Source organism: Haliaeetus leucocephalus, unplaced genomic scaffold (genome assembly GCF_000737465.1).
Source record: "Haliaeetus leucocephalus isolate CR32 unplaced genomic scaffold, Haliaeetus_leucocephalus-4.0 Scaffold741, whole genome shotgun sequence".
Lineage (NCBI taxonomy): Eukaryota > Metazoa > Chordata > Aves > Accipitriformes > Accipitridae > Haliaeetus > Haliaeetus leucocephalus.
This window is the reverse complement of record NW_010973177.1, coordinates 3,560,363-3,572,249: the sequence shown is the minus strand read 5'-3', so window position 1 is coordinate 3,572,249 and position 11,887 is coordinate 3,560,363. Positions and strand designations below refer to the sequence as shown.

General features: G+C 46.4%; 1 protein-coding gene across 1 annotated transcript in view; it reads left to right on the top strand.

Annotated features, from left to right (window-relative positions):
- The first annotated feature begins 571 nt into the window (after positions 1 to 571).
- Positions 572 to 11,887, top strand: part of SLC4A11 (solute carrier family 4, sodium borate transporter, member 11) — a 66,103-nt gene continuing 54,787 nt past the window's right edge. The window contains exons 1-2 of the mRNA XM_010580825.1: positions 572 to 857; positions 11,047 to 11,093. Of these exons, the coding sequence (XP_010579127.1) occupies positions 572 to 857; positions 11,047 to 11,093 (333 nt within the window). The remainder of the gene's footprint in view (positions 858 to 11,046; positions 11,094 to 11,887) is intronic.

The window sequence follows — 11,887 nt, the reverse complement described above, 5'->3', positions numbered from 1 at the left end:
AACTCTAATTAGAAGCGTTGTGAAAGGCTAAGGAGTTGTCCACTGTAATTAAGAAACTTGTCTTGCTTTCTCGATGCTGCTGCCTCCTGTGACCTGCTCCTCTGCCCCACGGGGAGCTGCGGGTCTGTCCATCCATATCGGGTGTCTCCTTGGAAACCTTTTTTTCGTTTTTTTTCTTTTTTTTTTTCCCCTCCTCAGTTTCAAATTGCTGAATCGCAAGTGGAAAGGCTGTGCTGCTGGAGGCGAGCTGATGAGTGCCTTGGGTTTAGGGTGGGCTAGGGCTGTGGCGCAGCTCTCGCTTCTGCGCCGTGACTTGGTGCTTTTATCACTTACAGTCCAAGGTTTCGTCCTGTTTGGGGTTTTGTCTGGGTTTTTTTAACCGAGAGGAGTGAGGCGTTGACTCTTGGCTTTGCCCCTCGCGCCATTTTGACTCTGTAAGCAGGCTGGCGCGTGAAGCCCCTGCTGTCACCGGGCCAGGCTCCAGACCGTCCCTTGGGACGCACGCCCCAATCCGACCCAAAACGTGCCAGAGCAGATTATTGATAATTTTCAGCCCCTGCCAGTCGAGGGCATGAGAGAAGCCTCTCAGGAGGCCGCGGCTACTGCCGAGGCCTCGGCGGCTGTGACCGGTGGGGGTGCCCGCAGATCGGGCCGTTGCGGTTCTGGTCCGGCCCGGCTAACCGCCCTCCCCGTCTCGTCGGCAGGTTACCTCAAGTGCGACACGGACGATGGCTGCGAGGCCAAGGAGGAGACGGGGGGCGAGGAGCTCTTCGACGCGGTGAACTCCTCCATCGTCTCGGGGGACAGCATCCGCTTCTTCGTCAATGTCAACCTGGAGGTGCCGCCGAATGCCACCGGTGAGTGACAACCCCCTCCCTGGGTCGCGTTGGGAGCGATTTTTTTTGGGAAAAACAAATAAATTCTGGCCGCTGAGTGGGTCTTCAGCCATCTGCATGAAGTGTCCTGACTCCATACCCCCCCACCACCTCCTTCCTTTTTTTTATTTTTTCCTAAAAAGGCCTCGAGTTTGGGGCCTGGGGCCTCGCCGTTGCTCTCACTGCTGTGGCCTAGTGGCTGGAGGAGAGCCCTTTCTAGTGAGAAATCAGGGGGTTTTGGTGCATGTGGTCCCTGTAGATAATTCAGACATGGCTCTGGGGCTTTGGAGGCTTTTTTTTTTGATCACATTTTAATTGAAATGCTGGAGGTGAGTCGGAGCTGTGGATCGCCCGGGTCAGTCGCCGCTCTCTGCAGCAGCCGGTAAGGGTAGAAAGAGTCTAGAGGGATTTTTGGGGTAGGACATGTGCCTTTTGGGTTTAATCATCCTGGCTGGAGGCAAGCAATCCCTACACCTACTCTGTTGAGGCAGGTAGCAAAAATGAGGAGAAAACCAGCCTGTTAGACACCTCTGGAGGTCAGGCCCCCACAGCTGTATACTGGGAAGTGCTGTTGTGTGTCACGCTCTGTTTATAAATACGAACTACCTGCTTTAGGTGAGGGCCTGAGTGCCAAGGTCCCCAAAATATGCTTTAGTAGGATCTGTGCCTGTTTTGAGGCAGTTTCGTGCAGGGGAGGAGGACAGGGTTTGGTGCTGGGGGTGAACCCACCAGCAAAAAACACCCTTGGGGCTTCCACCCTCGGGCAACCACCATGTCAGCTTTGAGTGGTGGCTTGGTTCATAGAGGACAAGTGGCCACAGAGGAGGTTGAGCAGTCACATTGCAGATGGATATATGTGCCCCAAACTGTGCTCTTTGTGTACTCCCTGCCAAGCCAGCATCCTTTAGGAACTTTGCCCAGCATGGGGAGCAAGGTGGTGGGGACTTCCAAACAGCCTAGTTAACACAAATTGTGAAGAAATCCAAAATGCTTGCTACCAAGGAATAAAATTCCTAGATTGTTCTAGAGGTTGGTTTTGCCCGTAGCACACCATTTTAACATCCTCTGTAATGCACATGCTGAATGGTGAAGGTGGAGGACTAGCAAAACTTGGCTTTTATGCTGTGCACTTAGGAAAATAGAGCTCTAGGACACAGCAGTTGCCTGGGTTTTGTCCCAGCAGCTGGAGGCAGTTTGGAGCCTGCCTGTGTGGGCACTGACAATTTTGGGGATTAAATGCAAGGGCTCTGGATTATCCTTGGTGTCGCAGTACTCGAGAGTCCTTTAAGTTTGCTCAAAGTTATTTTTAGATTACAAGCAAATCCTATTTGATCTATAGTGAGCAATTATTGGAAAGAGTGATGCAGAATAGGCATGGCCCAGACCTCTGCTTGACTATCTTAAAGTCTACTTTTTGAATCAGAGCGGTGACTTTAACTTAGGAATAATATCTAGCAATTTTCAAGCCTGCAATTTTACAAATGCCATCTTAATTGAAAGATTTAAGTGGAACTGTACTCTGCTATGACAAGTCTGGGCTTAATGCCGTGGGGTGCATTGTTCGGGGATGAGGAATGCAAGTGCTGTGGATTCTTCTGTGTCTGAAGAAGCTGACTTTCCTTGTGTGTCCTCCTGGGCTTTTTATGAGTGTTTTCCCTTCCATTCAAAACAGGACAAAAAAGGCTTCCTTATTTCCCTCAAGCACTGATGTTTGTGATGGTGGTATTAGTTGTACCCTTTTTCTTCAGCTGAGATGTTTAGAATTTTTAAGGAAAAATGGATTTCTGATGTGCTGGAGTCCCCTTTCAGATGCAAGGATGGAGGTTTTACAAACGGGCTTCAGGCAGAGCAAAAGTCCAGACTTTCAGTATGGGCAGGTGTGAAGTCAGATTTATTTTTTTTTTTACCATGACAACATCGAAGTGGTCCATGTAGCCAAAATCCAGGTGGTTCTTCATCAGGCATAGGATTCCTCAGACTCCAGGTGTTTAAGTCATCTAGGCTGTCAACTCCTTCTCAGAGGTGGTTTTACTGAAGCATCTTCCAGAGTGGATTTTATACATACTAAATCAGTCTCTGGCTACAGAGGGCATAGCTGATCCTCCTGGAAAGCTGACTTCTCAGGTGCTTGAAAGTGGCTGAGATGAGCCCCTTAAGCTCTTCTAACAAAAGTAGCCTGAACTGCTGAAGAAAACCCCCTCTTTGCAAGCTTCCTAAGCTCTTTCCAGAAATGAGGTTTAACTATGCCATGGCTGAGGTATGTCCAGGAGCATACTGTTTCTTGTCTGACTCTGCAAGGGCATTTCTGAAAAGTGTCCCCTTGCATTGCTGCTGTTCTCTGGGAGTTTTGTTTTATACTCAGGTTTTGTGTTCCTGGAACAAAACCATGGAGCTGAGCACTTGCAGTGCTTGCCTCTAACAAGACAAGCTGAAAAGAAAGGAGGTTAAAAAAAAAAAAAGTTTTGTCCAGGCAATGCAAGATCCCCCAAACACCTCATTTCCAACCCCCAAGGGAGCTAGTGTGCCAGATACAAGATACTCTGGTGCTCTTTAAACATAGAGGAAAAGCAAGTGTGGGAATGACATCTTTCCCTCCCCATCCCATTTTTCTTGCTTTCTCCAAGCTGGGTGAAACCTTTGTTGAGCTGAAAGGCTTCCTTGTGCGAGAGGGCTCGATATTGCCCTCTTGTGTCGTGCAACCCATTGCAACACTTGCTGGGGCTGGGAGAGTTGCTGCCTGGCCAGAAAGGGACTGACCATGGGCCACCTTCTGCAAAGAGGGCTCTCTAGTTCTGCCTATGACTTGCTCCCTAGTGTCAGATGCACTTGCTGCATAAAATACATCTGCTTAATCTCCAGCAGGAAAAAAAAACCCTCTAAGGTGACTTGGCAAAAGATAAATAGCCGCTCTGTAATATCTGTGAATCTCTGTGTGCGTTTTCTGGTCGTCACAGTTCGGTCTCTTGGCTGAATGTGGTGTCCAGATTCTCTCCTGCTGGAGACCTTTTCTGGTGAGCTGCTGTGAGGTTGCTGCCCGCCTTAGTGTAGGGCTAAAAGATCCAAAAATCCCATCTGGGGAGGGGATGAGCTTGTAACGCAGGGTCTGGGTGCTGGCGGGCAATGTAAGTGGAATTACAGATGCGGTAACAGCTCTGCCATCATCCTGTCAAGCTGTTAATCTCTGTTTGATGGATGTACAGCTTGCTATGAGCATAATTGGATGCACTTTACTATAATTCTGTTTTAAAAAGATCGCTGTGTGGGATTGAATGTTGAGCCAACAAAACATAGCATGGCCCATAAAATTCTGACAATTAACCATTGTCATAAAATGCTGGGCTGTGTGCACAGATGTGTATAAAACAGGATAGCTTGAAGAAATGTAGGGTTTAAGGTATGGCTTATCTCATTTTTAATTAATACAGGCTGCTGTTCCATCGAATATTGAGCCCAAATCAGAACAGATGCCTAGGTGCTAATATGCCTCTTGGTCTTGACACTTTTGGTCCTTTCTCCTGGGTGTTTTATTACTTCCTTGTAATAGCTGATGAAAAGCTTTTTTAGTCTCTTCTGCCTCTCATGCTTCCAGCTTAGGTTTTGGTGGCAAGACTTCTGCTTTCAGCAAATGTTAATAGCTCCAACATGAAGGGTGGGTCTTTATCTGAAGCTGTGAATGCTTTTGGACCTGGGATCTGCATTTTAGGGGGAAGATCAGGATGGTTTTTAGAGACTGAGACTTGTTCTGAAGTCACAATAAAAGCATACAAGTAAAATGTTAGGTCTGCACCCTGCTGCATGTATTTTTGCCAGGAGTCAGTACTGCATTCCTGTCCCGAATGAAGTCCCTTTTCCCTGACACCCTTTGCCTGAGGTCGGAGAGGGACCCCCACCACAGGAGCAGGGATGTTACCGTTCCTGTGCTGCAAGTGAAAAATCCAGCTTGATGCTCTGTTCCCTGGGAATTTGTGCCAGAGAGGATGAGGAGCATCAGTGAGTTTGGTGTGCAGTGGGGGGGACCTCTTTCCAGACCAGTGTGCTACAAGCCCTGCTTATTTCATAGCTACCAGGTTAGCTGTCTATTGGCTTGCAGGCTCATATGTGGCTTTACAACTGCTTTCCTATTCTCTCACCTAGCTAGAATTGTATTAACCCTTCGGTCTTAGTGCTACGTGGGTGTGAATCTGACTGTCTCTTGGTATTTTACATATGGGCTTTTCCATAAATCCTTCTGGAGCCTGCGTTGCAAGCATTCATACCTGTGTCCCTTCAGCCTGTTTGAAGAAACATCAAGCTAGGGGATTCAACCACTTGCTGCTTTATTTGCAGCATGCTTGGAAATCCCTGCAAACGAATATGGCAATTTGGTTTAGGTAAAGCCTTAAAGACGGAGGACAGGCAATGAGAGCCTCGCTTAGTGCAGTGGGCCCGCAAAGCGTGCGGGGCCACAGCCTTGCTGTCAGTCACAGTGTTCTTACCTGCTTGAGAGCTCCCTTAAATCAGCCAGGCAAATATTTTCATCATTTGGACCTTGTTCTTGCAGTTTGGGGTTTTAAAACAATTCACCTTCTCCTCCTTTCCCCAGATTGCAGTAGAGGGGTTTGCACAGATTTTTTTTTTCTTAAACTTGGGCACAATTTTTCAGGGATTTGTGGAGCTGTAGCTGTTCAACTTTTGCAGTATGCATTGCCACTTACAGCTGATGCTCATACTGGTGGCTTTAGCTGCAGGTAGGTGCCTGAAGCATTTTTGGGGGGGAAGATGGCAAAATCCTGGTGGCAGCAAAAAGCCAATTGGAAAGCAGGATGTGGCTTTGTCGGGGTGTGTGGGGGAAATAACGGAACGTGATTTACGCTACATGAGAAATTAAAGCCTGTTCCACCCTCTGGACAATTGATCATTCCTAGATACGGAGAATCAACAGTTTCCTGTAATCCGCTCCAGAGGCACGCACGTGCACGCCTGCTGCTGCCGCTCCGAGCAAAACACAGCCCTCTAACTCATGGCCCAGCCCCTGCCGAGATGACTTTTTTTTTCTTTAAGGGGACGAGGAGAAATGCTAGATGCTGGCGCCAAGGATATTCCAGAGAGAGTAGCGTCCAGAGACAAGTGGTCTGGGCCTGAATGGGTATCATTCTGCACACAATAGTCACATTTCCTCACATTAATACCAAGGTCCTTTTTATGTCTCGAGGCACAATGCTGACCCACGCGTTCCATCTGATAACTCCTGTTTTAGCAGTTTGATGTCAGCGTGGGATGTTGGGCTCCCGAAGCTTCCTATACTCTATAATGGAAAGTGGATACACCGATTGTGTCGTGGGGGGGGAGATGGCCTCCCTCCGAATTTCCTGACGAGGGTGTTTTCAAAGCGGTGCTTACGAAGCCAAGGGAGGTGCGGGGGGGTTGGGTAATGCGAGTGGTTCTGCATGAAGGCAGTGTTCTCTCTTCTAGGTGCTTCACCTTGGGTTTGCTTCAGGGCAGCTTCCCCTGGCATTTTGAGCACCCTGTCCCTCCAGTTGGCATGGAAACCTTTTTTCCCCCCTGCCTCAACCTTAATGACAAAACCTAATGCAGCTTTTAAAAAAAAAAAACAAAAAACATTTTGCTTTTGTAGCGTGTGCATGTATGAGGAGTTGGAGGGTGTGACAAGTGACACAGCGCTCGGCGCTCTTATCTTGTCCCTGGCTCTGTGCAAGAGCCCTGGTCAGTCTATGCTGTCCACCTCTTTCCAATTCCCCTGCAATGGCCAGAGAGGAGTGTGAGGTGATAATCCTTCACCTGCCCAGCTGTTGTGATATCTGTGCTGAGCATTACTCAGGTGAGGTTTTCCTCCCCACCCTGCCTGCTCTTTTCCAGCCTGCTCCAGAAACTTGCAGCTAGTTGCGTATTCCCACCTACCTTTAACCTCGGTGTTGGTTTAAGAAGGATGAACCCAGCTGATTTTTAGGCTTTCTGCTGCAGCTCAGCCCACCACCCTATCGTGGAAATGTGGGACAGTTGGGGCACAATTATTTATCTAACGATATTTAACGAAAATTGCTCAAGTCTGATGGGGATGAGTCCGGACTTGGCATAGCCGCGGCAGGACAGCAAAACAGAGGATCCCCTTGAGATCCTGCTTGTGCAAGCCCTCACTGCCAGTGGTGAGTTAGAGGTATCTCCACTGCTCCTAACAAGCTCCTGTCATGCCATGTGCTGATGTGTTTTTATTTATTTTTTTAAGGCAACAGATTCTAAAAGCAGAACAGTTTTTGCTGCTTGCAGTGTGGCTCAACAGAAGTGAATGAGGCTTAGATTTGCTCAGACCGCAGAAGAAAGCCCAGATAGAAAAGGGGATTTTATAATAAAAACCCTCAAACCTTAAATAGTTCCACTTACACAAGATCCTTGGTATTTTCTGAGAAAATTGGCTGAGAAAAACCATGGTAGTGCTAATGCAGTATTCTGCTCTGATTTAGTAGCCTATTTACTGTGCTGGTAGATCTAAAGTAACATGCACTGACACCTGTACAGCCAAAAAGTTCCTGCTCTCTAATTTCTGCTCCTTTATCACCAAGAAAAATATGGTCTTAAGATGCTATAGACATCCAGTGGTGGCTTCACTTCAAAGACTTTTGGGTCTTCTCAGGTGTTAAGGGCAGCACTGGGGGCCTGTACAAGAGAAGGGATGGAAAGGAGATCTTAAGTGAAAGGAGATCTCTTAAGGCAAAAGGTGAAAAGCCTTAAACTTTGGCATATGACTTTCATGGGTTTGTTTTCAGGGTTGTCTTTGCATAGATGTCATTATCTAAACAGGGGTGGAGGGGAAGCAAGTAAGGGATTTCATTTCTCTGGGTTGCTATCAGGGATGTTATGTAAAGGGCAGCTGGAATGAAACAGCTCTGGAGTATAGGAAATAAATTTCCTGCTACAGTTCTCGCTTGCAAGTATTAAATCTCCTTGTTCATGTCGAGAAGCTGGATGGGTCCTGTTCTTTTGCAAATGGTGGGAGATAAAAAATGGAGGCATGCCACAGTGCCCTGGCAGGGCTTTGAATGTGCTGACACGAGACCACAAGTGTAAGTCTGATGTTGATAATTCATCAGTGTTGCTAAAACTGAAGTGAACTCCCAGCGAGTCACTTGTAGCGTATTCAGTAATGCTGCGTGTTTGTGTGCATGCATCCTAGAAATTCGGGATATGCGTGTCGCCTTGATGTGGCTGCCAGGGGATGTCGGAGATGCGTTGCTGACTTTTTTGGTTTTCCCCTGGGCAGGACCTGGAGCGCAGCCTAACAGATAAGGTCGGCCACCCCTGGCAGCTCTCCTTTAACTCTGTACGAGGACAGAGACAATAATGTCTCTAGCTAGCTAGCTTGCTGAAAATAGGCTTTTGCAGCCTCATTTGTCCAGCAAGGAGGACCACAAAAATAGAAATGAAAATTTTATGTGTCCCTGACCTTTCTGTTTAAGTAAGCTTAATCCTGACATTGAGGTATGAGATCTAGTTATCACTCCTGGTAGTGAGATGTAGTTGATGATCAATGGGTAGTTTCTTCCCTCTCAGCAGAGGGTGAATCCATGGTTTTCTGTATCCATTTTGTCCTTGTGAAGGGCTCCTCTGTGGAGGTGCAAGGGTCAAGCGTGTTGCATCTTTTCAGCCCTGCATGACTGGAGGGAAGCAGCGATAATGCCGTGAAGGAGGAGGAGATGAGTGGCAGGCTGGTGGTGGTTGGTCTTGGGCTTTAGCCAAGCTATTTCCCGCTGGATGTGTCACAGGCAACCTCATGTTTTATCCCACACTGCCTAGTGGGTTCCCCTGCGGTAAGGAAACGGGTGGTTCCTAAGCCAGGCAGAAGAGCACTTGGGAAGTGTCTGCATATTTTTTTCCCCCCTATTTTTCATGTTCCACTGGATTTGCTGCTATCCCCGAGTAATGTTATAGCACTCCAGTGAGCCTTTTAGATAACAGCCCGGAACTGGGATGGCCGTATGCAGCTGTCTCCTTTCCCTAGATGAAGTCTGAGTGACGTATTGCTTGGATGAAATGATGAATGAGGTCCTGGGCCTTACAAAGCATCTTCTCCATACCCAAAACAGCTTTTTTGAGAAGTTTGAAAGATCCCGGTCTGACAGATGTAATTAGATGGTTTTGCTTGTGTTGATAAAGCAACACTTTGCTCATCTGAGATGAGTACCTGAGAGAGCTGTCAGTGCAGAAGATTGATACGTGCTTGAAACCGATAAGAGGAACCAAGAGTTGCTGCGTGATGAAAGGACAGCATGAATTTCTGTTGCGTTCGCGTGCATCCTTAAGAACAGACTGCGGATACGCAGATATCTTTTTAGCACCTGCTTGCTGTTGTTCAGGGTTGTGGGCATTTTTTGTCTTTCTAGAACTATTTCTTGCAAGAGCAGAAAAACCAAAACATGTTTTCTCCTCCGTGAATATTTATGGCTCCCAAATCTTCCAGCATGCTTTTGCATGTGTAATTAGGCTGTAAGCTGAATAAGTGAGCATTGGAGAACTACAAATGTAAGAGCCTGGGGAAAACGCTTGATGTTTCTGGTTTATTTGGGTGCTTGCTTTTTAATAATAAATAGCATTTTTTAGATGAAACAGTTTTTCTCTTCCAAAGGATGTGTCAAAACCACTAATAATTGGGACTGTTGTACCAACAGACTTGTCTAGTTAAGTGCTGCTTTTAATCTCACGTACAGCATCCGAGTGAACTTTGGGAGAAGTTGGGTGAGGTAGCCAAAGCCTCTGAACCAGCTTATTTTGTTTAGTGGAGGATGAAGGTAATCCTTCCCCTCTTCTCTACTGCAGTCAACTCTGTTCCCAGTTTGAGTTGCAGCCTTTTAACCCCACTGTGGACATGACTTGAATTCCTGTTTGATCAGGGATGGTTTTGGTTAAAGCAGCTTTCTGTGTGCAAAAAAAATGATGTGCTTTTTTGGAGTTCTGGTGTTTTCATGTGAATTGCGTCCTCAGCTTATTTTTTGGAGGGGTAGTAGGTCTGGGCTTAAAGGTGCCTGTGTGTGTGGTCAGCCTGTGAAATGGCATTGCAGGAGTTCTTATGGGTTAGGATTTGGAAGTCCAGATCTGGAAAGGAAGCAAAAACCTCATCTGAATAGCTGTAACTCTGTGTTACATCTCTGTACTTTTCCACAGCTTGGTCTCTCTGGAAAAGTTTTTGGTCTTCAGTGGGTTTTTTCCATGCTGTCACTACTCTCATTTGAATGAAAACTGTTCACGTGTTTCATGTATAATTTTGGTAGCAGCTCAGTCTTGTGGGTTTTGGGGGGAGTGTGAAGATGAGGACTTAAGGAGAAGGATGCATGGACAGTACCTGTGGTACTAGTGATGCTGCAGAGAAGCTGCCTTGGATGTAAGCAGTATGGAGTGGTCTTGTGGCAAAAAAAACCCCTGAGTTTTATTTGGTTTTTTAGCTTATACCCCAAAAATTGCTTCATAGGTACCCGAAGAAAATGTTAATGTTGGCACTTGGAAGTTTGAACTGGGAACTTCCCGGGTACCCTTGTCCCTGTATCTCAGCTGCATATTAAGTGACATTTATAGTCTCTAAACAGCAGTTTTCTTTCCCAAGAACTCTGTTGCTTTACGCTTAGATTTATGGAGGCAGCGTGGTGAGTTGACAGGACATTAATGTGCTCATCTTCAAGTCACTGCGTGTGATCTCTCACAGCCTGCTCCCTTGGAAGTGCCTGGGTGTTATTGTTGACTCTTTAATGAGGACAAGAATGGTTTCCAAATGAGCGTGACTCGTGCAATCTTAGCCTCAATCTATCAAACAATGATGCATTGGATTAAATGATTACCTAAAGGATTAGGAGTTAGATTTTTTTGGAGGAGGCAGGGGGTAGGGGGAGAAGCGAAGAGTAGAAATACATAGGGAATCTGAAAAAAACCAAACCTCAAAACAAAAAAAGCTGTAAGACACAAACCCCAACTGATCAGATAATGCCAAAGGCTGCTCCTACACTTGGTTTACACTTCCAGAATGCAAAATGTTGTAAAAATTGATTCTCTGCTTTTCTCCAGAGATCATTCTCTGCCAAGAAAGTGATACTTCACCTTGTTCTGAGCCTTCTGCTTGGTTCTTGTTGCCTGTCAGGTACCTGTGATAGTACACTCTTCTGATTTTATTTTATTTTTTTCCCCTTTCCAGCTGAAAGTGAAAGTGCTGGCTGCGTGTTACTGCACACATCAAGGAAGGTAAGTAGGCATGCTGTGTGATCAATTTATTTTTTTGATCATCTAGAAGCAGAGAAAAGAATCTTGAAATGCTGGGGGGGGGGTGTGAGGAGGTGGTTTCTACTGGCCTAAACAGAAGGCATGTTAATGCCTCTCTCCTTGAATTCCTCTGTCTTTCTTTAAACCTAAAAAGCCATGTGCTGCTCGTTCTCCAAACAATTTCTCTGTAATACTGATTGTTCCACTGCTTTTTGTCCCAGACAATTCCTTGACATGTTAATTCATCACTTTCTCTTCTGCAGCTGCCTGCAAAGGGATCCAAGCATACACCACAGAGATTCAGGCTGCTGAGCTCCTCTTGAGCCGAAAGCAGAAACACCCAATAGACATTGCTGTGATTTGGTTTCCTGTTTATTCCAGCTAAGCAGGTCTGCCTTCACGAGGTTCAGCAGGAGTGAATTCCCTGGAAACATGTAGTCTAGGAGGACGATTAGGAAACAACACTTAGTTTACACTTGCTCTTGAGACCCTAACTCAATAATGATAAGGTGAAAATACAAAAAAACCCTCATGTAGGCTGTATTACTACAAACCTCTGACTGTGAAAGTACGCAGAAAGTATGCAGAGAGGAAATGGGTTGATATTTAATACCACGTGAAGTCTTGGTCTTTGGGGCTGTGAGGCATGGCTCCTAGTACTTTAAGTTGTCTTGACTCTTGCCTCGTCTGCTGGTTGGAGGGGCTGGCTGGCTGCATGAAAACTTGTAGTGTTGCTGATCCTGGTAAATCATGTAGTGCAGGCTTTGTTGAAGGTT